Source organism: Caenorhabditis briggsae (assembly GCF_000004555.2).
Source record: "Caenorhabditis briggsae complete genome, chrX, whole genome shotgun sequence".
Classification (NCBI taxonomy): Eukaryota; Metazoa; Nematoda; class Chromadorea; order Rhabditida; family Rhabditidae; genus Caenorhabditis; species Caenorhabditis briggsae.
The window spans coordinates 14,907,665-14,932,806 of NC_013491.2; the positions used below are offsets into that span (position 1 = coordinate 14,907,665).

General features: G+C 36.3%; 7 protein-coding genes across 7 annotated transcripts; 4 read left to right on the forward strand and 3 right to left on the reverse strand.

Annotated features, from left to right (window-relative positions):
- Positions 1–2,618: 2,618 nt before the first annotated feature.
- CBG27911 lies at positions 2,619–3,411 on the forward strand (the record flags this gene model as incomplete). Its single annotated transcript, XM_045240175.1, has 3 exons — positions 2,619–2,786; positions 2,891–3,022; positions 3,070–3,411. 3 exons carry the CDS (start codon positions 2,619–2,621, stop codon positions 3,409–3,411), a joined length of 642 nt encoding a protein of 213 aa, XP_045097909.1.
- A 1,454-nt stretch (positions 3,412–4,865) lies between these two features.
- Positions 4,866–7,765, forward strand: CBG00223 (the record flags this gene model as incomplete). Its single annotated transcript, XM_002645258.1, has 8 exons — positions 4,866–4,949; positions 5,014–5,127; positions 5,356–5,511; positions 5,558–5,638; positions 6,760–6,836; positions 6,883–7,036; positions 7,136–7,438; positions 7,661–7,765. The coding sequence occupies 8 exons, from the start codon at positions 4,866–4,868 to the stop codon at positions 7,763–7,765; spliced, it is 1,074 nt and encodes a 357-aa protein (XP_002645304.1).
- An 830-nt stretch (positions 7,766–8,595) lies between these two features.
- CBG00224 lies at positions 8,596–9,807 on the reverse strand (the record flags this gene model as incomplete). Its single annotated transcript, XM_002645259.1, has 4 exons — positions 8,596–8,706; positions 8,758–8,901; positions 8,949–9,086; positions 9,691–9,807. The coding sequence occupies 4 exons, from the start codon at positions 9,805–9,807 to the stop codon at positions 8,596–8,598; spliced, it is 510 nt and encodes a 169-aa protein (XP_002645305.1).
- Positions 9,808–14,694: 4,887 nt separating this feature from the next.
- Positions 14,695–14,985, forward strand: CBG00226 (the record flags this gene model as incomplete). Its single annotated transcript, XM_045240176.1, has 2 exons — positions 14,695–14,781; positions 14,833–14,985. The coding sequence occupies 2 exons, from the start codon at positions 14,695–14,697 to the stop codon at positions 14,983–14,985; spliced, it is 240 nt and encodes a 79-aa protein (XP_045091504.1).
- A 1,111-nt stretch (positions 14,986–16,096) lies between these two features.
- Positions 16,097–18,006, forward strand: CBG00227 (the record flags this gene model as incomplete). Its single annotated transcript, XM_045240177.1, has 5 exons — positions 16,097–16,176; positions 16,563–16,831; positions 17,304–17,488; positions 17,536–17,757; positions 17,806–18,006. 5 exons carry the CDS (start codon positions 16,097–16,099, stop codon positions 18,004–18,006), a joined length of 957 nt encoding a protein of 318 aa, XP_045091505.1.
- Positions 18,007–19,814: 1,808 nt separating this feature from the next.
- CBG27912 lies at positions 19,815–20,058 on the reverse strand (the record flags this gene model as incomplete). The annotated part of the gene is made up of 2 exons (XM_045240178.1): positions 19,815–19,906; positions 19,950–20,058. 2 exons carry the CDS (start codon positions 20,056–20,058, stop codon positions 19,815–19,817), a joined length of 201 nt encoding a protein of 66 aa, XP_045097910.1.
- A 2,170-nt stretch (positions 20,059–22,228) lies between these two features.
- On the reverse strand, positions 22,229–22,642 carry CBG27913 (the record flags this gene model as incomplete). The annotated part of the gene is made up of 1 exon (XM_045240179.1): positions 22,229–22,642. The coding sequence occupies one exon, from the start codon at positions 22,640–22,642 to the stop codon at positions 22,229–22,231; it is 414 nt and encodes a 137-aa protein (XP_045097911.1).
- Between the last annotated feature and the right edge of the window lie 2,500 nt (positions 22,643–25,142).

Sequence of the window (25,142 nt, forward strand, 5' to 3'; positions counted from 1 at the left end):
GTTTGTGTTTGTATGTCTAACTGTTAGATTTTCAGGGGTGTGTAGAATAAAACTCCGGCGTCCTGAAAAATAATTTTCGAAATTTTGGGTATGAAAAACCCAGTTTTTTGAGCGCATTTTTGTTCAAAAGAAACTATTCAAATCAAGACTACATAAATTAATAATTAGTCAACTTCTGCTAGAGTTTTCTCTTGGATTGTATATTTTCGCCAAAAACCGTTTAGTTTTTTGAAAAATCCTTTTCAAACAACACACCAGATAAAAATCTAGTTCACGACTAGATCAAGACCGAATTGATGTTTTTTTTCTCACAATTTTTGTATAAAAAAATTAATTCGATATCAATATAGAGGAATGAAAAGTTATGTTGTCTATGAATTTGGATGAAAGAAACTATGGAAATTGGATCAATGATAATGGATGGTCAAGAAGACTACTTTACAATGAATGAAGGTGAGAAACTCAAAACAAGTCAATGATTCTAATGATGGCTTTCAGGAAATCCTATTTGCCGACAAAAATTGAATTATGGTCTTGGTATTAGGTTGGCGGGAAAGTCTTTGTCACTCTGTTTGTTTAATCACTGTTCTCGTATATGGAGGCTGTGTATGATATCGACTCTAGTGAATAACAAGGTGATAAGAACCTTCCATATAAACAAGTCCCCATTTCCTTCCCTGCTCCTCATCTGTAATTGAAACGATATGTTTGTTCCCACTGCTATTCACATCAGACATGTTTTGATTTACCTCTTCCTATCTCACACCACGATGAAGGATTCGGAAACTTTCTTGAAGAATGTGTACAACACACATGCCCCTCACTACAATACTATTCGCAATTGGTTCCATCGTTTCGAAAAAGATGACTTCTCGCTCGATGAAAAGGATCGCTCTGGGAGACCCCGTGAGTTGGATTTGGACAAGCTGAAGCACGCATTGCAATCGGATCCATTTCAATCTAGCCGTGAACTAGCTGTCACATTCGGAGTTCACCATAGCACAGTCCTTGAAGGTTTGAAGTCTCTTGGAATGAGAAAACTTTTTGGTCGATTCATACGTCATCACCTGACTCAAGCCAACCTTGACCGCCGAGTCGACGATTCGATTACTCTTCTCACTCTCCACGCGGGCGATCGATGGCTGGACCGGCTAATAACCGGAGATGAGAAGTGGGTCTTCTACGATAATCACCACAGGAAATCCCAGTGGGTTGGAGAAGGAGAGAGCCCACAGGATGTCCCCAAACCCGACCTTCATCCGAAAAAAGTTATGCTCTCTGTGTGGTGGGGAGTGGACGGCCCCATCTACTGGGAACTTCTGCCCGAGGGCAAAACAATAACTGGAGACCTCTACACTACTCAACTACGAAACCTCAAGAAAGCAGTCGACCGTTCGGCCCTGAAAGACAAGAAAGTGTACTATCAACATGATAACGCTCGCCCACATGTTTCGAAACAAGTGAAGCAGGAGCTGATGGGATATGGATGGAATGTTCTCCCTCACCCCCCGTATTCTCCTGATCTTGCTCCTTCCGACTATTGGTTATTTGGCGATATGACACGTGCCTTCGAAGGAAGAAGCTTCAATTCCCGTGGAGCGGTCGAAGCGGCACTCAAACAATACTTTGCCTCACGCCCGGCTGGATTCTACCGCAATGGAATCCATAAATTGAGGGAACGTTGGAGACATGTTGTTGATAATGATGGACAATATAATTAATTATTCGGTTATTTTTTCTTTGAGAAATAAACTATTGAAAAAGTGACAAAGACTTTCCCGCCAACCTAATATTTCTCGGATGGGTAGCCAGCGAATGAGGAAAATTTTGATTGAGATGATATGTGTATGAATTGGAGTCAATCAAAAACAAAGGCGAAATCCTGAGCAACGTCGATAAGCCAAGATGTCGACTGGAGGATACTGCAAATGAGCGAAAATACACGGTTTGGAGAACCCTTTCAAAGTGTTTTTATCTGTGAAGTAGCGCATGCAAAAAAAATATATGATTATGGTAGGGTTGAAAAAATTTAAAAAAAGGTCAAAGAAGTCCTGAAATAAATTTATTAGACGAAAATAACGTCAGGTCCAAAATTGAAACAAAGTTGAAAAATGTTTCAATATTGTTTTGAAAGTGATTTAAATATTGGTTAAGAACCGTCATTTTGACACGAATGACTGCTCGAGAAATATTTCGAGCAAATCATAAAATAAAAAAAAAACCTGATAAATTCCAGAAATTGTCTGAATTCTTAATCTTAAAAAAAATTATGACCTGACGAATACTGATAAAAAATGTGCAACGCAAAAACTCCTTCACTAAACAAATTACAGTAAAATTTCTTCTCCAGCTGGACCTTGACACTCATCGGAACTACTACTCGCCGGATTTTGCACCCTTCGTTCAACATAACTTCTTTCTTTTTTTTTAAATAACCAGTTTAATAAATGATTCGAATTTTATCTCAAACTGTTTTTTTTTGTTCCTCTATAATAGGTATGTTACCAATTCTTGTATCTATTCTATTTTTATATTTTTTCTTCATTGCATTTTCTTTCCCTCTCTTACTTATCATCGATTTTTCCAGTTATCATAATTTTAAGCAAAATCGTTGAAGCATGCCCGCTATCATGCCTGAAAAGGTTTTGCTGCTCAAACCAGTTGTGAGAATGAGCCGCGACATCGTTTGTGCCACTGAAAACAAGAATCGTATTCTACTGACCCCAAAACAAAAAGAGATGAATTCTCTCACGATAGCGATGTTCGATGCATGTTTCAATGAGCTGGTAAGTAACTATTTGGGGATAATAAAGCTTTATTGATTTATGAAAGTGTCGAAATCTTTAGACTTTTTTTTCTGAATTTTTCCAATAAGAAATGATAGTTTCAGTACTTCGTCATCAAGTCACAACCATTCCCATTCGACGGTCAGCCTCGCTTTGCCGATGAGCTGATGAAGAGAGACGCAAAAATCACTGAAATGTTGAATAAGCGGGGTCTCGTCACGGCTAAGGTGTTTGAGGTAGATTATTGATTTTCCCTTGTTCCTCGTTAAGTCACATATTTCAGACTGATCAAATTGTCTTCGAACAATTGCTCGATGACTTCCGCCGTGAGATTGGAGTCCAATATAAGGAACTCTACATGTTCATGCTCTTGGTCGAGGAGACTCACGCCTTCCAAGGTCTCTGTGCCATGTTCGAAGTAGAAGAGATTATCGAAGATCTCACTGATGCCGAGCGTCACGTGTGGAACTTCATCAACCGTCGCTTCGAATGGCTCAATGGAGCTCCACAGCCAGAGTCTTGCTGGTTGTACAACGCTCTCACGTACTACAACGACGAAAAGTATGTTAAGAACGAGTACAAGGACATTCTCATAGAGCGCTATGGACCGGAGAACATGAATTAATTTGTACTGATGTGTACTGAAGCTTCTTTTCGTTCGAATCTCAAGCTTCTGATTCATCGCTCTCTCGGATCTCTGTACTATAACGATCTCAATAAATGATAATGTTGAAATTCGAAATTGGCACAATCTGAGAAAAACTTGGGAATGTTTTTAAAAAACGATGAAGAATAATAATTGCGCGTCTAGACTGAACGGATCAGATAAATTCATCTCATAAATCAAAAGATAGAAATGTACAACTTTTCTATTCAACCTGATTTTCCCATGAGGAGAATATTGACCATCCAGCTGTTAGTCAATTTATCAATTTTTCAACAAGGTGAAAACGCATTTTTCTGTTATAGTTTTTTTCTGTTTGCGTAAACAGTGTTCATGGTGAGCATCCTCTTGATAAGAAATGATATGCACATTGAATTTGAAACAGATGGCCCTTCCCCTCTGGCCAATCATTTTTCGACACGTGTAAGGTTGCTATGAGTAATCGGGATGCTGATGATTTCATATTTTTGTGTTAAAACACTGTCGAAATGTTTCATCACTGTATTTTCCCATTTCTTTTTTTTAATACAATGATTTTTGTGCATTTTCTCCCAGTTAATTTGAGGGATTCGCAATTTTTCCTGAGTTATTAACTGGCCAGTTTTGGGCTCCGTGGCGTTTTGCACCCAAGACGTTTCGCAACCGCTGATGTTTCAAGTCAGTGACTTTTCAGTTGAACGTGTCTTTTTCTGTTATTTTTTATTTTTCACAGTGATTAACAAGTATGAGAAGAAAAGACACAAATTTAGACAAGAAATTTAGACAAATTTAGACAAGAAATTCAGACAAATTTAGACAAGAAATTTAGACAAGAAAACATTCTCAATCTCGAATTTTTAATCTGAAAATGACAAGTGCAGAATTCTTGAAACATCTATCTAAATATTTCCCGGAGCTGCTCTTTGTTGTATTTTTCACAATTTTTCTCTCGTTATCACTGAATTGTTTTCTATGAATTTACATGCTTGTTTAGTTTTCCCAGAATGTGGTGAGAAGTCATTGTTACCCTTTCCAAGCCATAAGAGTATTAACTCTCGTTGCCTTTTTAACAGGTGATGGGAAACTCGGAAATAAATGAAATAGAGAAGATGGGTTGAATTTTCTTCGATTTCTATAAAACACCACTAAACATGTTTTGTATCAGATTGGTGCAAAAGTTTTGGAAAAATTTTACTTACATTAGTTAAAAATACAAGCTTATTTGTGAAAAATGCCTAGAATAGTGCGTACAATTTTTTAAATTCTAAAATCCTGTATTCTTCAAACCCATCCTCAATTAAAAAAGTGTGTTCTGAATCACTGATTTTTTGTTGTATTCAAGTCATCTTTTTTATGTTAGCCAAACTCATTCGGGTGTAAAGTACACATTTTAAAAATGTTTTTCATTACAGATTTTATTTGCACACGGGTCCATAATGTTTTCGATTTGCATAATCGGTGATTGTATTCGCTTTATTAGCCGTTGTGATCTCCTGCTCACAGGCTTTCTATTTTTATTGGTAAGTTTATAATTTGGAAATTAAAAAAACTCTCATTTAAAATGTTCAAATTTCCCGTTTTCAGGCAATTGTCAACTTTTTCATGCGGCTGCAATTTCTTGACCGGTGGATGCATAAAACAAAGTTACTGGTAAAACAGATACGATTAGTTCGGAAAAATTCAAAAAAGGTGTTAATGGTGAGTGACGTCGGTTTTTTTTCTTTTGAAACTTTACCGTTTACACTTTGATAAAGTTTGAATCAGTTCACGAAATTTTGATTTCTTACTGATAAGAAAAAAAAAGTTGTTGTAACAGAAGGTTTTTAGTGATATTTAAAAAATGATGACGTGAGTTCTAGAAATTGATGGGTGTGACGGAATCCTTCATTTTTTGCTTTCACAATCAGAATAAATATTTTTTTTCAGGAACTACCCTTTCTCATAGAAGATATGACCACTATCCGGGAGCTGTATAAATATATCAAAGATTTTACTGGTGGGCTCGACGGAGAGGATAACATTTTAGCAGGAGATTACTGTTCTGAAAACTGTGTGGAAAATTGCATCAAAAACGGGACCATGGTATGTGTTCTGGATGTTATACATATCATAAATTATATTTATTCAGAAACTGGGTTCGGTTTTCACTGCGAAAGATGTTCTTGTTGTTAACACAGACGAGGTCTCTATTTTACGAACCGTCGGATCAGTCTGTCTTTTTTTATTTTTTGGATTCATTTTTACAAAACATTTCTAGCTTAAAGAATTAGAAAGCCCATTACAAATTTTTAATCGTGTCTTAAAATTCTCATAGCATTTTAATTAATTTGAATTATATTTAAATAATACCAAGTTACATCAATCTGGCCCATACGGTGTATTTTTCATGTAAGTAGAAAAAATATCAGGACGAATGCATGATTTTGAAATACATGCACTCATTGATTTACCTTGTTTTACTTGATTATCAAAAGTTTTGACACCGAAAAAAACCGACAAAAATCAGCAAAGAGATTTCAGTAAAAATTAGCTAAATGATCAAAAAATTAAATTTCTCGATTTTTCCGGTTCTTCCCAAAAATGATCGAAGCAAATCTCCAAAAATGTTCTTTGATTTTCCAAACACTACAAAAAAACCTTGCTCTCTTCTTTATTTTTTGCATTTTTGCTCAACCCCAAAATTTTTGTTTTGTCCCCATACCTTCACTTTCTTTTCACTGGTCTCACTTCCTATCCTTCCCTGTTTCCTTTTCCATAATTTATTGAATCTATTCATGATTCCATTTCGACTCAATATTCGCAACAACCTCTGCTGCATAAATATTGAACCCTATATTTAACACGTTACTTAATAAACATTCGATCTCATTTATAACATTCGAGACCCAAAGATTATTTGAGATATCAACATTTATTTGGACGAAGAACAGAAAATTCAGAGATCTTCATTGAAATTAGTTGGTGTATGTTCACCAAGTGTATTGGCCATCTGGAGTAAAAATATCGAAATTCCTGAATTGAAAAGCGTTTTCCAGAAATATTAACAAATTTTCTACGATTTTTCGATGTAATTCATTCCGTTCACAAAGAAGCACTGTAATGATGCCAGTACAAGCAGTGGAGCGATTAAAAAACATCAATTACAAAGCTTCGAAATTCCGGCGCGCGCGGGTTTTAGCGGCATTTCAATGCTCGTGTAGTCTTAATTATTTTGATGTTTGTAATTTGTCATTTTCTACCGATTAATTGATTTTTTTGCTGATCGAATTTGCGTTTTTCCTCTCAATTTTTCAATTTTACAGGTTGGTTGGTTATTTTTCAATTTTACAGGTACACCACAAAATGTCAGATAGTGATCATTCTGGATTGGGTTTATCTGAAAATCTAAGAAATATATTATTTAAAAGGTGATTGAAATTCGTATGAATAATTTCCCAACATGAACTGTTTTAGAAAATATCTCTGGACTGCTTTTGATCAATGGATTAATGAGGAACCGTCCGAGCGCCGTCATCAATTTGAAATTATTCGGTCAGCACTACTCGTTCCTTGTGAATATGCTTCTTTCGTGTTCAATGGAATAGGAGAAGAAGAAGAGCCCCCAATGGTAATTGTATAACTTTCTTCCGATTCTGCTTCAGTTTAGTTGTTTATTTATTTATTTATTTATTGATTACGACCTTCTGTCGTGGAAAAAGATTTACAGCGAAAATTAACGAGTTTCATGAACCAAACCGAATTTCTACAAGCTCCCAGCTGGACAGTCCCGAGTAAAAGCATTTTCGACATCCTCAAGGATATTTTCAACACCGTTACGGAATTTCAATCAGAAAACGGCATAATTCATGATATTTTCCTACTCATGCTGATTTCTTCTACACACTTCCGCGTACTCTCTCAATTTTTTATTGTTGGCTTGTGGCTCTTGAAAAGGTATAAAGAGGATGTAGGAAAAGTGTCATCTGACGAGCTACTGACTCAAGAACAAATGGAGGGACAATTCCGTAAGGTAAGTATTCATTGTTTCGATCGGTAATTATTTCAAAAAAGATTTCAACTGGTTCTAGTTCATTTGCTATATAATTCTTAACTCTGTACTAGAAACGCGATCCCAAATTGCCATCCCAGAAACGACTTTCGTGAAAATTGGCTTGGCCACAATAGAGCGCGAGTGCTACGCTTCTTCAACCAAAACCTTATACCCGAAAATTTTTACTCATATTTTTCTTAGTTTCGACGAACGATAGAAGAACAAAGCAACGTTCTGGACCAAGAGCAGAAGACGGATGAAATTCAAAAGGAATGGGAAACGCTTCCTGCTGTTTCTAATTTATAGCTCGGAATGTTTAGTGCAAATCTGTGAATGTGTAAATTTTGATTTAAATGTTTATTTGGTTTTATTTGATTCTGTGAATACTATTCAGTTATACTTTTACAGGTAATATATAAATATTTTCCTCATCTAGAAAATTTAAATTCTTCCATGCTTTCGGTAGTTGTAGTTGTTCATCAAAAATTATTCAATCCAAAAAGGTTTTCGGGGCATTTTTTGGAATGTTTTCTCTGCTGGAGTATTCATGAAGTTCTTACCCGGCAAAGTTTCGCTACAAATTTTTTTTCCTGAATTTTTTCCTGACGAGAAGTTTCCAAAAAAAATTTTTGGGAAATTTTTCTATTGGGCCGTTTTAATTGAAAAACATGGTTAAAAATGTGTTCATTTAGAAGCGATTAAGAAACTGATTTAAAAAGCTGATTTGATATTCGGAAAATTTGCAAAAAAAAGAATTTTGAAAACAGTTTTGAAAAATTTCGGATTCTTTCTCAACACTGCTGAAAACTTTGTTTACTTTTCTTGAATTTTTTTAAATCTCACACTTTGTCCCTAACTCTCATTTTGCTGGTTCTGTTCCTATCATTCCCCGTTTCCCTTTCCATAATTTATTGAATCTATTCATGATTCCATTTTGACTCAATTTTTGCAACAATCTCTGCGATATAAATATTGTACTTCCCCTAAACACGTTCTGCTAACTTAATAAACATTTGATCTCATTTATAACATTTGAGACCCAAAGATTACTTGAGACATCAACATTTATTTAGACGAAGAACAAGAAATTCAGAGATCTCAGTGACAGATTATCATTTAAATTAGGTGGTGCCTGTTTACCAAGTGTATTGACGATCAGGAGTGAGCTGATGAAAAGCTTCCATGAGCTCTGTACGGCTGCGTTGGTAGAATTTGGAGTAGGCAGCGTAGTACTCCTGGAAGGAAACCTGCAATTCATTATTTTTTGAAAATCTTTTGTAAAAAAGGAATAAATGCACCTTGTTCTGGTAGGTGATCTCGCGATGGAGATGGTAGTCGATTTCATCGATGAAGAAGTTGGCTTTGATTTTCATGATGTGATAGTTGTCGACTCTCTCTTCTGGATGGTACTCCATGTGGTTGATGTACTCGAGCAGATACATCTGAATATGGAAATCTGATATTTGATTTTTTGCAAGTTTCCACTCACCAAGTTGTTACGAAGAGAGACAAACTTGTTCTTGACGAATTCAAACTTCATTGCTTCAGTCGGTTGCTCTTGGTGATTGTTAACGACTACTTGAGCTTGGTTATTGGCAATGATGGTCATTACGAACGACGTTGTTACCTGAAGCTTATAAATTGAGCTTCTAAGAAATTGAGTTATCAATTAAAAATCACAGATAAAAAGTTGTTTCCAAATGTGCTTAACCATAGGTGGTAACAGGAAACAAAAACAACAGAGTGTGCGGAAGTCTCAAAAAGTCGAAGTCGCGAAAAAATTCGTCCAAAAACGGGAAGAAAAAAGAGTTAACGAGAAAAAAAGAGACATCTTTGAGGAGGAGTGTTTGGGAATGAGAATGAAAAGAGACGGAGAAGGATGAATACTTTTTAATGAAATGAATGATGATCGTTGGGTGGGTTTTACCGGAATAGAATTGAAGATGAAAAACGTGAAAATTCGGAGAAAAGATTGTGAACGCAGATTCTATAGAGCTTGATGAAATCAGATGCAAAACGGTGAGAGAAAAAAATGACGGGAGATGTTCTTTTTCTATTTTCGTTTTCTTCAAAATCTGCGGAAAGCACTGAATGAAACAGGAAGAAAGGAAATGTGCTTGCCAGAACCACACAGAGCTCCTTCACGCCATAATGTTCGCATTCATGGGAAACGGAACTTGACAATACACATTAGTCAAACTACTTATTTCTGATTACATTTTTAAACATACTTCTTTGTACTTTGAAAAACTCATTGCTGATTTCACAAGGGAGATACTGAATGCTGCTAACTCTTCTCCTCTGGTTCTGAATGTGAGCAGATCGAAAATATTGAGGCAGAGCCGCATTTTTTTATCCGATTGGTGGGCGGAGACATGAAGGCTTACTTGAGAGATAGAGTTACAATCTGACCAGTTTATGAGGGAATGAAATGAAGGTTCGGGGAAGTAAGATTTGTGCTCACTCTTTCTGCTAAACACAAAGACAACACAACCACTGATTTAGAATGTTCTCGAACACTGAAACAGAGACGCAAAAAAGCTCTTTTTTTGAAAAGCGTCACACCGCCACGAATCATCGTCATCGTTTCTGAATTTCAAATGAGGCACGAAAGAGGACGACAAAAAACCCCGACAAATAGAGAATGAGGCACGAAGAATTGAGAAGATCTGGAAAGAAAAGAAAGAGAAAAGTGCATTTCTCAAGAAGACAACATTTGTGGATGATCTAACAATGAGCCATTTCTCATTAAAAGGCCATATGAGCAAAAAAGTGTGGGGTACTCGCATGTCTTCAAATAAACATGTCACATATTCGATTTGTTCCGGTTCGGCAACGTCTCTCCCGTCATTCCCTTTTTTACCTTTTTGCTCTTGCTTTACATAAAGAGCACCAGACTAAGTTTGTACCCCAGAAAGAAGCCAGGAAAAGGGGGAGGGAAAAAATTGGAGCTGGAACAATGGGAACCAGTAAGAAACATGTTTCCATTTGGAATGGAAGCAAAAGAAAAAATGGAGGAAGACGAAAAAAAAGAGGTCTAAGCAGACTTTTTTGTTGGGGCGGGCGACAGGATGTGGGAAGACGAGCAAAAGTGAAATCGAAATCGAAATCTGAATAAGAATGGAAGAATAAGACGAATGAAAGTGAAATGTGACACTTCTTGGTTCATGAAGTCATAAATGTAAACATTGTATTTTTCCATTCGCTCTTAATTTTTTGTTCTACTGCCTCTTTTTTTCATTTTCATTTCCTGTTGGTGAAATTTTTATAAACCGGATGCTTAACAGGAAATAGAAGAATATGGAGAAATGTTGATGTTTGTTGGAAAACAGGGAAACGCACACTTTGAATAATAGCCGAATCTCAAGATAAGGGGCTTGTTGAAAAATATTCTGATTATCAGAATCAGAAAATATGATTTATTCAAGGAACCGATCATTGAAAAAAGATTTTGTCAAGATGAGCACCATGGGGTTTAGCTAATCGTTTTTCTCATTATCTCAATATTCGACAGATTTCAGACTCGCGGAATCACAAAAAATTTAGTGCTGAGCCTGGATAAGCTAAACCCACCATGTGATAAAAAATTAGATTTTCGATGAGACACTTGTCATTGGAAATCGAGATTACAAGACGTGAAAAAAATTATAAATTCAAAATTATTTCCTGCGAAGTACTTGGTCTCTGTTCTGAGAATATCCATCTTGTCTTCGTTTGATAAGAGATTATATAGTATAATTTTTTTAGATCAAGCTTAAACTGTGATATCCTTAGATTTCAGAGAAAAATTTGTCATGATTCAAGCACTCGCTTTGAAAATAATTTTTACTCAAACACACGACTTTTGGAATGTCGGAGTTTCGAAAAGTTTCTACAGTTTTCGGAATCAATATCGAAAAACGGAACATGTCTGAAACTATTACTGGATTAAGACGTAATTTTATTGCTGGGCCTTGCTCAGTTTGCAGTATTTTTCTTCCTGTGTTTTTGAAAAAATATCGGAATCAAGGAAAAAAGTGAAAATATATAGACATTTTTTTACAACAAAAAAATTAAGGAAAACTTCCAAAGTTTCAGAATGTGAAAAATCCAAGCCCAGCTTTTCGTAACGCTAAGTTTTGGATTTCTATTCTGAAACATATTTTCGATTGGTTCTGGAGATAATGCCGATTGGAGTTAAAGTCCAATTATTCTTCAAACATTTGAAAATTTGAAACCTTAATTTTGTTTCCTGGTGAAAAATGTCAATATGCACACATTTATAGAATAATTGAATTGAACAAGAGAACGACCAACGCGTGTGACACATGCCTTTCATACTTGAGTAAGAAATCAAACGGGCACTAATTAAGATATTGAGCAAATTATGGACTAATGTTGCCACATATAGAGTCAAAGAACGAAATGAAACCAGAAATTTGCAGATAGTCCGTTGATCGTTGTCTGTTGCCTGCTCTCCGGTAATATTTCAGGTTCCGTTGTCCATACAAAACTATCACTTAGCGTACATCTCTGAATGAAACACAGTAAGATATTTACGTTAATTTGACTCTTTCCACTTCTAATTTTTCACATGTTTTCTATTTTGGAAAACCAATCTATTTAATGGGGTGATTTTCCGGTGAGAAGATTCTCTCACATTCTGATGCTGCAAGGTAAGTCTCGACTTACGTATGGAATATTCTTGTTGAGTTCTGGATGTCGCGATGTGATTAGATAATGCGATATACCTCTGACCCGTGAAAAGAATCTGTTTCTTTCATCCATATTAGTTTTACTGACGCAAAACTTGACTTATCGTTTCAGATAAGCAGAGAGGTTATTGAAAACAAAGCTGGTTTAGAGGGGTGTTTTTCAAACTGATTAAGAGAGAGAAAAAAAATCCGGTCGAGATCTTATCAAGGTTTTTCGGGAGTTCCAATCTAATGGAAGAATGGGACCAATGGGAATTTGTTTGAATCTAAACATGAAAAAGGTTATAGATTCAGTGATAGGAATCCTTGAAAAACCATGACAACAATAAGAACTGTTTTCTTTTCAGATATTTGTCCATGTTTTGTTCAACGTTTACCATAAATTATTTGAAATTGCAGAAGTAAAAAATTATTTTGGAAATTCTAGTGTTCAATATTAAAATGATATAAGTTTTACATATAACCATGGCATCAGGAGACAATATTTATTGGGCGAATTATCGAAGATCGATTCAACAGAACTCTAATGTCAGTGCTGAAAAACAAGACGATCATTTGAAACGTGAAAACATAGGTAAATTGAACAAGAGCCGTTGAAATAACTATTTTTCTCATTCCATAATTAATGTACCAGTCGTAGAGCTCCTTCCCTTCAACGTCAAACTGGATGTAGCATAATATAAAAATCTGGAACAAACCTCTTGTTTCTTTAGTTTTATTATGGCTCTACTGCAAAATACTGGTCCTTGAAAAAAAAAACTGGTTCCTACTATTTTACAATTCATCTATAAAAAAGTGTCAATCACTTGAAGGTTCTGAATTTTTCTTAAGTATCAGAATTCTATAGTGGAGATTGTGTTTTTTAAGCGCCTCACATTGGTCAGCAATAAAGGAATCCCCTCATACAGCAATCCAATTTCCGGCCGATTCCAGTTATTGTCTCTAGGCATTTTGTATAAGTGAATAAATATGGAGAAATATATTGATGTCACAAAGGCCAGGGATGCAAAAGTGAAGTAACTCAATTTGTTGAAAAAACGCTGGGAATGTTGGATCGCTCGATTAATTGTGACGTCATATAGTATCACACCGTTTAAGGCACCGAATAATATTGAAACTGTCCAGATAGTAATGATATAGATGCGTGTAGCTCTTCTATAAATTCGTTCTGATTTGGACACCCTGTCTGTCTATAATTCTTACCTTTTTGCTAGAAAATGCGCTTTTTCGGGAAGAAAGACGAAGACAAATCGTTGAGAGGCGAGAAGGACAATGAAGTTATTAAGGAGAGGTTGGAAAAACAAAACTACATGTTGGAAAATCCGCGAACTCCAATAAAATAGACCGATGGCTATATATTTAAGTGTTTGCAAAACTATACTGATCGTTCTTCGAGTGCTGCTTGAATGTTTTGTATATAAAATAACAGGTGGTAATTTGTAACTATATTTTTTTGGTATTCCAAATACTCCTAAACTCGCATGCACTCAGTGATGAAATATATTGTATTACAAATGCAAAACAAGCTCGTAGGAATAGATACAAATGCAATTTGGTTTATAATTAGTTGGCCTTTTTTGTAAATTCCTACTTTCCTTTGTTTGAAGAAATGAAAATAATAGACAGGGGTCAGAATAGTAATGAGAAAGTTAGAAACTATAGTTACAGAACAACTCATGTCGTCCTAAAAATCAATAAAATTTCAGAGTGAGATAAATCTCAAGTCACTCACCTGATCACTAATAGCGGTGTCATTGTTATCAACACGATCCGATCCGAGAAGAGAACCTATTCTTCTTATTGAAGATTTTTAAACAGACATATTGAAAGGGAAGTAGTTGGAAACTGCAAGAACAGCGTAACTCTGGAAAGTCATGAGAAAGAAGCAGGTGATTCTGGAATAATAAGAATTGTGAAGAAATGCTTTCTGAAAAACACAAACTTACAATTTTTCAGAAGTAAATAATAATGACTCGATATGAGACGTATTTTGTAGGAATAAAGGTTGATAGATTATAAATGAAATTTGACATTTTGATTTCCATTGAAATAGTAGTAGGATTGGTTAGATTCGAGAAGAATTTTCCGACACCCGTTCTCAAGGCTCTTGTTGCTTAGGGTTTTTGCAGCAAGACCCAATTTACAGATGTCCCGGGAATTCATTCCTTTGAAAAACTTCATTTCGTCGGAATCGAGAAGTGCTCGATTGTCTGGAGATGCATGGATGTGCGTATTGCTCCAATGGATCACTTTCAAGAGACATTCCGCGCTCACATTGTCCACAATAAGCGCATTCTTTGCTTCTTTCAATGCTAAACACGTTTTGTAAGTTCTGTAGAAACACAGAGGGCCATATTACTGACAGCATGAAGACGACCATTTTCTGAGAGGAGGATCCAAACTTGAGAAGTCATTTTTCTGTTAAATACTATATGATAAATTTCAAGAAGGGAAGAAAAAATGAGAAACAAAATTCATATATTTGATACTCAACGATTACTCTTTTGAAAAAAAAAGTGAACCCCACACAACGGAGTCGACATGAAGTCCGACGACTACCCGAACGTCCTCAACCTCTACCAGGTCGTTCACCGCGGACACGCCATGCTGAACGTTTGTCTCCAGGAGGTGAGTTACATAAATTTCTGCCAAAAATTGATCTAATTTTCTCATTTTCAGGCATTCCAATTCCACGTTGCCGGACGCCCATTCCAAACTTCTTCGTTGCTTGTGCAAACGCGACGGATGCAATTTGCCGAATGGGCTTACTACGTATCTCGACTTCAACAAGCTCCCAATACCCGTGAGGTCTTTCTAAATCGACCTCGTTGATCCACATTAATATCGCCACCTCAACCGTTTCAAAATAATTAATGATTCTAATTAATGATTCCCAGTTCTCATTTTATTGTAATTGTTTTTCCACCAAGATAATAAAAACAGTTCTTGCTCTCACATGTTAAAATACAACTATCCCAGTGAACTACACGTTTCCCGATTGTTCTTTTTCTCATATCGTCGTAATAATAACACACATGAATTGAATAAAGATGAAAAAGAAATACATGTTTTTTACTTTTGTCGAACCGTCTTTGCTGTCTGTTGTGGCCGCCAACAGAAACCTGGTCGAGCAACTGAAAAATTTTTTTGCGGAAAAAAGCTATCTCACTAATTAAGAAAAAAGAAAAAATTATTCCAAACTGATAATCCTACATCAACTATATGTTCCTAAGGCGATGTTATGATCAGGGGGCTAGATCTAAGAAAGTAAGTCAAGGGAGCTTCCAGGTATCACATGACTATGAGGGCTGGATCAGGCATCCCAAACTGGTACCCCTAAATCAATTATATGTTCCTAGAGCTATATCTAAGAAAGTAGGTCAAGAGAGCTCCCAGGTATCACATGACTATGATGGCTGGATCAGGCATCCCAAACTGGTACCCCTACATCAATTATATGTTCCTAGAGCTATATCTAAGAAAGTAGGTCAAGAGAGCTCCCAGGCATCACATGACTATGATGGCTGGATCAGGCATCCCAAACTGGTACCCCTACATCAATTATATGTTCCTAGAGCTATATCTAAGAAAGTAGGTCAAGAGAGCTCCCAGGTATCACATGACTATGATGGCTGGATCAGGCATCCCAAACTGGTACCCCTACATCAATTATATGTTCCTAGAGCTATATCTAAGAAAGTAGGTCAAGAGAGCTCCCAGGTATCACATGACTATGATGGCTGGATCAGGCATCCCAAACTGGTACCCCTACATCAATTATATGTTCCTAGAGCTATATCTAAGAAAGTAGGTCAAGAGAGCTCCCAGGCATCACATGACTATGATGGCTGGATCAGGCATCCCAAACTGATACCCCTACATCAATTATATGTTCCTAGAGCTATATCTAAGAAAGTAGGTCAAGAGAGCTCCCAGGTATCACATGACTATGATGGCTGGATCAGGCATCCCAAACTGGTACCCCTACATCAATTATATGTTCCTAGAGCTATATCTAAGAAAGTAGGTCAAGAGAGCTCCCAGGTATCACATGACTATGATGGCTGGATCAGGCATCCCAAATTGGCACCCCTACATCAATTATATGTTCCTAGGGCTATATCTAAGAAAGTAGGTCAAGGGAGCTTTCAGGTATCACATAACTATGATGGCTCTAGCTTCAGCCTGATAAAGGATGAAAAATTGATTATTTCCGCGGGATCCGTGAGGTCAGAAAAAAAAAGAAAAATGTCGATGTGTGGAGAAATCTCAAAAGAAAATTTATTCCCTCCTTCTATCACTCTTGTGATCACCACAAGGAATTTCTCCTCTCTCTCTCTTTCTCTTTTCTCAGATATGTTGTGAGTTTGTGTTTGAAAATCGTACTATTAATGAAAATGAATTTCCAGGAATCCGATCAGCTGCTACACCCAAGGCACTTTCATCATCCAGAGATATCGTGTTGTCAGTCGTCTTGGTTACGGGAGCTTCGGCACTGTGTTCAAAGTTCATGATTCTTCCGAAAACGATGCACTCCAAGCAGCAAAGGTGGCTCGCAAAGAAGACGACAATACTGGAAAGTTTGAGACGGAGGTTGCCGCGTTGAAGAAGTGCATTGGTCTCGTCCATTGGCCCCAGATGTCCAACTACTTTGAAACCAAAAGCTACCGGATTATCAGTGGGTTTTTTAGATCAAACTACAGTAAATACTCTAATGAAAGCCCCCCATGTGCACTTCAGGCACAATTATCTCGGTTCTTTAAGAAGATATCGAAAATATGTCAACTAATAAAATGTTGGTAATGTCACCAGAAACATTTTACTAGTTAAACATTTTTTGATACCTCTCGGAGAAGCCGAGATAAGTGAAGTCGAAGAGCACGGTTTGCTTTTGTTAGAGCATTTACTGTTTGAACACTCCAATAGCAGGCCTCCCACATCATCAACTTTAAGCTCATATATCTCGTTTTCTGTGGAAGATATAAAAAAAGTTGTCGCCTGACAAAATGTGTATTATGATAGCATAATCATTTTGTCAGTTGACCACTTTCTGTTACCTTCCATAGGAACCGAGATAAATTGGCTCAACGTTGGAAGTTAGTGAGGGTGGTCATTCTATTAGAGTGTATACGGTGTATATTTTTTTTCAGTTCTGAGCCTCGAAGGCGAATCCATAAATGATATATTATCACGTAAAAACAACAAAGTCTTCACCAACGATAACTGCCTTCGGATCTCCTTCGCGCTCACAAAAGCTCTTCATAGTCTTCACGGAATCGGATACCTTCATCGAGATATTAATGATAACAATGTTATGATCAAAAAAGTGGGAAAGGTGGGTTCAAAAATTCCAAAAATGAATATTACAATTAGAAATTTTAGGAGGTGGTTGTCCGGGTCATCGACTTGGGAAACTCCGCACCGTGCCACCCTCGTCAGAAATGCGACTTTCACACTTACACGACCAGCTATCATGTCACGATAGGGAAGGAGTACTGTGAACGAGATGATCTGGTTTCCGCGATGTATCTTATGTCTGATGTCGCCGGTGCTCAAATTTTCGACACCGCCAAGTACTCTTTTGATGCCTCCAAGAAACGCTTCGTGAGTTTGAAAACATTATTCAGAATACTAATGATTATTTATTTTCAGCATGCATCTCCAACTTCATTTTTCTCGGGAGAACAGAAGTGGATGGGTCAGCTGATTGAGATGTTTGACACGATGGAATGGAATGAGAAGAAACCAGACATGACACGAATCTGGAAACAGTATGAGCAGTCTATTCCTGAGGTGTCCCCGACGTCACCAATCAAATACAAGGATATCGATAATGTGATTGTCATCGATTAGCCCGGAGCAGCCAGAGAAGAAAAAACATATTTAGATAACTTGATTGAATCGATTTGGCCTTGAGAACACGAATAAAGTACTTTGAATAGCAGTTTTTTTTAAATTTCCTCACTAGATAACTAGGATCACCGTCCCACAAAAATGAAATACTATGAAACTGAGCACATCAACCAAATAGTTTCCTCAAAAATAAGAAAGCAGCGTCGTGGGAAACTACAGACAGAACAATTGTATGCTCTCAGCTTTTTCAATACAGTGCCTGATTTAGCCATCATAGTCATGTAGTAATGTAACTGAAAGAACTCCCAGAAACACTAACTGCTAAAAGACACTATTGAAAACAACGAGATGCAGAGAGAGAGAGAGAGTGAGAACCACAGACAAACGCTATGCACTCACAGAACCTCTATGTACTCAAAGAGAGCTGTGTAACCTGAAGACTAGAAGAATACAAAACACAGATTTCCTATAAAACACTATTTATTGATTTTACTCAATAAACCACTATAAAACCTTTAAAACCAGTGAGCCACACTTTAACGGGTCGTCACCAATCGTGAGCGAACACCAGCGAAAACTAAAGAAAACGATAAGAATTTGTCGAGAGAGGAGACGCGTTTTGGCGCGCACACAGTTTCGCGCGCGGATACAGTAATCCACACCTCTTGCACGTGTGTTCGGGGGGAGATTTCTCTCCTTTAGACTTGGAAAGAGGATTTTAAAAGAGAAAACACGGTAGAATACCGTACAATGCGATACCTGGAAGCTCCCTTTACCTACTTTCTTAGATCTAGCTCCCTGACGCATCTACCAAATAGTTTTCTCAAAAATAAGAAAGCAGCGTCGTGGGAAACTACAGATAGAACAATTGTATGCTCTCAACTTTTTAATACAGGTCAATATCTATACGACCACAAAAATTACCTCTACAAACAAAGGTTCATGATTTTAGCATTTTCGCTGAACGTGTACCATCCAAAAAACCCATTTGCAAGCTGTCAATATCTATACGACCACCTGGAAAATGAAAAATCTCAAGAAATTTAAGGGAGCAAATTTGAAGTTTTTTTGGTTGGAAACTGCGAAAATAGTCCTAAAACAGTATGTTTTGACAGTTTATACAAAAATTAACTCCTCTATTCAAGTTTTAGAAAAAATTATTTTTAGATACTTTCACCATTTTTTTGGTTTTTGGAATAAGCCTTGAATAACTTGTCTCCTGGATAAGATTTCGAGCTGAAATTCATAGAAATTATTTTTACCGTAGTCTTAATTATGTACCAACTGTTTTCATGCTATTCTGAGCCGTTGTTTGTGATGAAAGATGATCTGAAGTTTGAAAAACTGACCTTGAAACTCGGTGATTCTGATTTATGTTTAAAAAAACTTGATTTAACTTTCGAAATGCAGTTTTCAATACAAAATAACAATTTTGATAGCATTTTTAACGACTTCGAACATCTTTCAAACATAAACTGTCAAAACATGCTGTTTTAGGACTATTTTAGCCGTTTTCAACCAGAAAAACTTCAAATTTGCTCTTTAAAATACTTGAGATTTTTCATTTTCCATGTACTCGTATAGATATTGACCGCTTGCAAATGGGTTTTTTGGATGATATACGTGCTAAAATTATGGAAATTTGCCTCTAGAAATTATTTTTGATTGTGAATCGAATGGCGTTAACCGCTTTTTGATATCAATTCTAGTTTATTCTGTGCGTCCAAAATGTAGGGGGGTCGTATAGATATTGACCTCACTGTATTTCGACATGAAAAAAATCCAACAGTCACATTATTTATTGAACTTTAACGAACAACATTTTTCTCAATTACCAGCATTTTCGGCAGCTGCCTTCGCTGATCCTCGTAACAGTCGTAGTGAGAAGCCACGATTAGAACTGAATCACGGCACATTTTTGTTCATTAATAGTTTGAACTTACTCATTCCTATGATGATCATGGTGTTGCTGATGGTGAACTCAAAATCTGGGAAGATGATGTAAATAACTCCCAATATCAACATTGTGGTTGTCGAGACAAGCCAGTGCATTTCGGAAAATTTGAGAACAAGATCCTGAGAATATTGTGTTTTGTTTGCGAAAAGAATTGCCAAGAGTTTTGAAAATTTGAGCCAAATATAAAGTTTGGGTTTTATTGATTAATAACGCCCGCCATAAAAGGAAGTGAACATTCAACAAATTGGATCTGGTAGAAAAGAATATCCTATCAAACTTTCAAATTGTATCATATGAAAATTATATATCACGCAGCACATCTTAAGGAAAAATTATAGTCTTATAGAAAAAAGGTTAAAGAGAAGCAGCGATTAATGCGCACCTGTTTTTGGAAACAAATGAGGAGTGAGAGAGACGCGTATGCAACGTTGCAAGGGAGAGACATGTTGTCGTGATTGCGAAAGATCTGACCATGTGCAACATAATAGCAATGTGTCCTTTATCGAAAATTATTGTTAGCGACATTGCCAGAAAGTGTTCTCTTTCTTTTTCTCTCTTTCGGAATGAATATCTCTTAACTTGGAAAGGATATCAATGGGACTTTGTTGTGTTACGAGTCATGACTTGAATGAAGTATGGTTGAAGGGTAAAGTTTATTTGAATTCTTTTTTTACGATATCAAGAAATTATTAGAAGGAGAAGTGACATAAACTTTTAATAGGATTTCATGACGGTTGTCTTTTCAAAATGAGACGAATTTCATTCGGATGATGACAAAAACAATGGAGAGGAACAGTCCAAAGGCATTAGTATCTGACAAGAATTAGTTTGAAAATGATCTGGAAAAATTATACTCTTACCTAGTGGAAGATTCCATGCATTCAAGATTTGATATTACTCAAATCCAATTTTTTTTCATTTTCTCCGAAATTTTTCTATTGTTAGGGAACATTTTTGTGGTGCGACAAAGGAAAAATTATAATTCTAATGAAGAGTTAACGGTTCATTTATATATCTGTGAAACACTTCAAAACAAATTTCCGGCGGTTGACATTCAGCAGATGGGAAAAATTCCAAATTGCTTATTTCTCGTCATAAGTCGTACAAATCTTTATCCTCATTTTCAAATCTGAAATGTGTAGGTTAGAAAAATTTTAAATTTCTTTAAACTATTAGAAATCAAGTATACTTTAACAAGAAATACTCTAATACGTTTTCAGCTTGTTTCTAGAGAACATTCAAGAATGTGGCCACGAGGTCTCAATTAGTAAACAAGTATGTTTATGCTTTCAAAATCCTTATCGGGAATTACAATTCATGGGCTCAAGTTTATCAATATTTCAAAACTAATCCTTATTTATTGACGGGAATTTTTCGGATAACATAGTGTTTTGAATTTCAACAAAAAAAAACTCTGACTAGATGGATAAATGTCACTTTTGAGAATTTCACTACTCAAAAAAAAAACAAATTTTTGACACTTCATGACCTTATTTCTGCAAGTGTTGTACATGTCAGGGCAAACTGTTTTTCAAGTAAATGTTTTAGAAGTCTAGAAACATGCAATATCTGAAGAACCAACAAAAAACACAAGTTTGAATTTTCCTTTATAGAACGTTTCTGATACTGTCAGAAAATCTGTTAAAACACTTTCGGCAATTTCATTATTTAAATAATTAGGGACATAAAAAGACAGAACGTTAGACAAAGCGTAAAATAAATGATGGAACATCGAAAATCAGAATAAATGACTCTGAAATGTTTTCCAAAATATGTTCGAAAATCCGCATTTTCAAAATATTGAAATTTGAAATGTAATAATTGAGTTTTGATGTTTTTTGTGTAAAAGGAAAGTAATTGCTAGTTGTCCTCGCATATCTAGATATGGCTGGGGTCCCATTGAAAAAAAAGTCGTTTGAGTATATTGTAATTCAAAAAAGAAACTGAACGAAATCTTAAATTGCAGATTCCCAAGGATGAATAAACTGGTCCCATAATATTATTTGGAAAATGTAGGATTGTACAACCGATACAGCACATACATAACAAAATAGTTTGCATATTAAAGTTTTTCGAAACTGAAAAAACACATTTTTAGAACTATTCGGGAAGTTTCCTTTACCTGGAGAATATTTAATTTCGATAATATAGTGATAAAGTTAATGGAAGAATAACATTGGATCTTTGGAATCTGAAACTTTGTCTAATTGTAGGAGATGAAACCTTCTGAATAAAACTTACTGATTGGGATCATAGAAATCAGAATCAATTACGAATATAATGAGCGAGTGGTCCATAGAATAATGGCTCGATCTCTCTGCGGCGGCGCTCCTTTTCTCTCTGGACTGCAACGATCAGACTCTGGTTTCTGATTCTTAGAGCTACGCCAAACAGCTCGTAGAGTTCCGCATTCTCGATGTAAGCGAAAAATTGAATCTGAGCTGGAGTGAGTTCTCTTGTGTTGGCGGATGCGTTCGCAGCAGTCATCTGACTCCAGCGAACAACAATGCGCAACAATCCTTCTTTTACATCAACGTGGACAATCGTGTTTCTGTTCTGTGGGTTTCCATACAAGTCAACGAACTGGGAGTTGAGGAAAAATGCGGCCGGTGTGAGATCGAAGATTTCGTGACCAGTGTTTGATTTCACCCGATATGACGTCGGGGCAAAAGTGAGCATTATTTCGAGCTATAAAAACAGTTTTTTAAAACACATGGAAAGTTTAATAAAAACTCGAGAGAATCAGATATAGGTTTATCAGCTAAAAATAAGAGATATAAGTAAGAATAAGAGATATGAGGAGATTCAAAAGTTATTACTACTCAGTTATTATCATTCTGACGTCAATAGGAGTATTTAGAAAATTTTAAATAAGCATGAGTTGTTGATTGAAGTTGTTGGAAAGTATAGTTTGAAATAGAAAAGTGCATGAATCAGAGCTTGGGGACCAGAGGGACAACAGATACGACTGAAATGAAAAGAAGGATGATAATTATGACTTAAAGGCAACACAGAAAAGTGGTGATTTCTCTCCGTAGATTAGTGACTAACAAGGAAGTAAATTCTGGGAGAAAAAACAGAAATAGAAATTTTGGGAAATTTCTGGAAATCGTGAAATAGGACTTCATATTTGAGTTCCCCCCATAATCAAAATAGGAAAAAACAGTTTCATTGTCTTATATCGGTGGGACGCTTTAAAAAATCGTAAAAACGCTGAGAAGGAGAAACACATTTTCGTAAGATTATTGAAGTTCACGGCGCACTGCGATGACAAGTTAAGAAGGAAAAAACATCGGTGGCCGTGCCAAGAACGCTTGGCGTGATTCGCAGACGGCTTGGCTTCTTTCTTGCAACACAGTAGATTATCAACTGAAACTGCCTTTTATCTTTGTCTAAAAAGTTTTCTTCTTTATTTTTCCAACTTTTGTCACCTAGTTATTGTAGACAAAGCTTCTGGCTTTTAGAAAAATTCAAAATCATACAATTCGACCAAATACGGGCTGTGTTATTAGCTCTCAAAGCATTTCAATTGGGTTTTACTTTTTATTCCAATTTTAACGGTCATGGGATGATTTCCATTTGCAAACAAGCTTTTGTACATTTAGTTTCCAAAGAACTGCTTGAATTACGAGTAAAAAAATCGAAAAAATCATGAAAAACAAGAAACTAAACGTTTGAGAGCTAATAACACAACATATCAAATTGTAAGATTTTGCGTTTTTCACAAAGTCAAGACCTTGTCTACAATAACTAAAAGTCATATTGTTGAAAAATGGGGTAGAAAACTTTTTAGACGAAGATAAAAGGTGTTGCAGTTAAAAATCTACTGTGTTGCCAGAAAGGAGCAAAGCTGCACACGAATCACGCCAAGCGCTCCTGGCACCGCCCCCGATGATTTTTTTCCTTTCAACTTATAATTGCAGGGTGCCGTCAAGTTCGAAACAATTGAGGTAATAGAAGAAATCAGTTAAACTTTTCTATGAAAACGATGTTTTCAAAGACAGGTAAACAACAAACATGATGAGAATCACAAGAACATTTTCAATGGCATTCATAAAAGTTATTGAGGAGCTGCGAGGACAATTAGACCTTTCCCAATGCAAGCTGGCTCTCATCATGATTTGTTTATCGAAAACTGAATTCAACAAAACATCACCCAATAAAAACATTATGATGGTATATCTTTTCCGCGCACAGCTCCGGCATGTGTTGACTTAAAGTTTACAAGCTGGGTAATTTCAATTGGTCCTCTGAACACCTTGCGTGTGAACTGAACTCTGAGAGGGGTTTACTTAGAACAGTGCGTGTCTCTCGAAAGCATTCGAGAAATTTCTGGAGGTATTCCTCAAGACGTTCCTTGAGATCTCTCAAGAAATGTTCGAGAAATATACCTCATGAATCTTTCGAGAATCTCTCAAGAGATTTTGAGGAATCCTTGAAAAATTCTACGAGATCACAAAAAAACGACGGTTTCAGAGCGCCACACGCGGCGACAAGATGCTCTAGAAATTCCTCGCGTGGGGAAAATTTCTCGATGAGGCTCCCGAAGGAATTCATCCTCTTGAAGGAATTCTTGAGAATTCTTTCAAATACGGTCATTTTTCTAGAGTTCCTTTCTAAACACACACACACTCCCAAATCATTATCCAACTTTTTTCTTCAGATTAATCCGAAAAAGCAATGACAGAGTAAGCTACCTCTATACAGATTTATCTTCCCTCATTTGCTCCCAATGCTGACCCGTGTCATACCGGAATTGACCCCGCCGCATGATCCATTTAAAAATGATAAACAAAGACAACGAATGCAAAAGACAAGAAAAAAACAAGAATTGTATAGAATTACAAAATCAGAAGCTGAACAAAGAAACAGAAGAAATTTAAAAAAGTGTAAAATGGCAACATCCAGCAGCTCGAAGAATGCTAATTGATGGCTGCGATCCCGTTGCTTAGAAACAGGAGAGCGTGTGCTGAAAGTGAGTACAAAATAGTGGGTCTTGATTTGTGACAGAGTGCACTGAACATTTAAGACACAGAAACTTACATTCCGATACGACGAACTTATTTGTTTTGACGAAATCTTATCGCTTCGAGGAATAAAGCTCCGCCTATTTTCCAGACATCATTAACGTCAGAAGGAATGGCGGAGCTTCCAACTGAACTCCTAAGACAATTCAAAA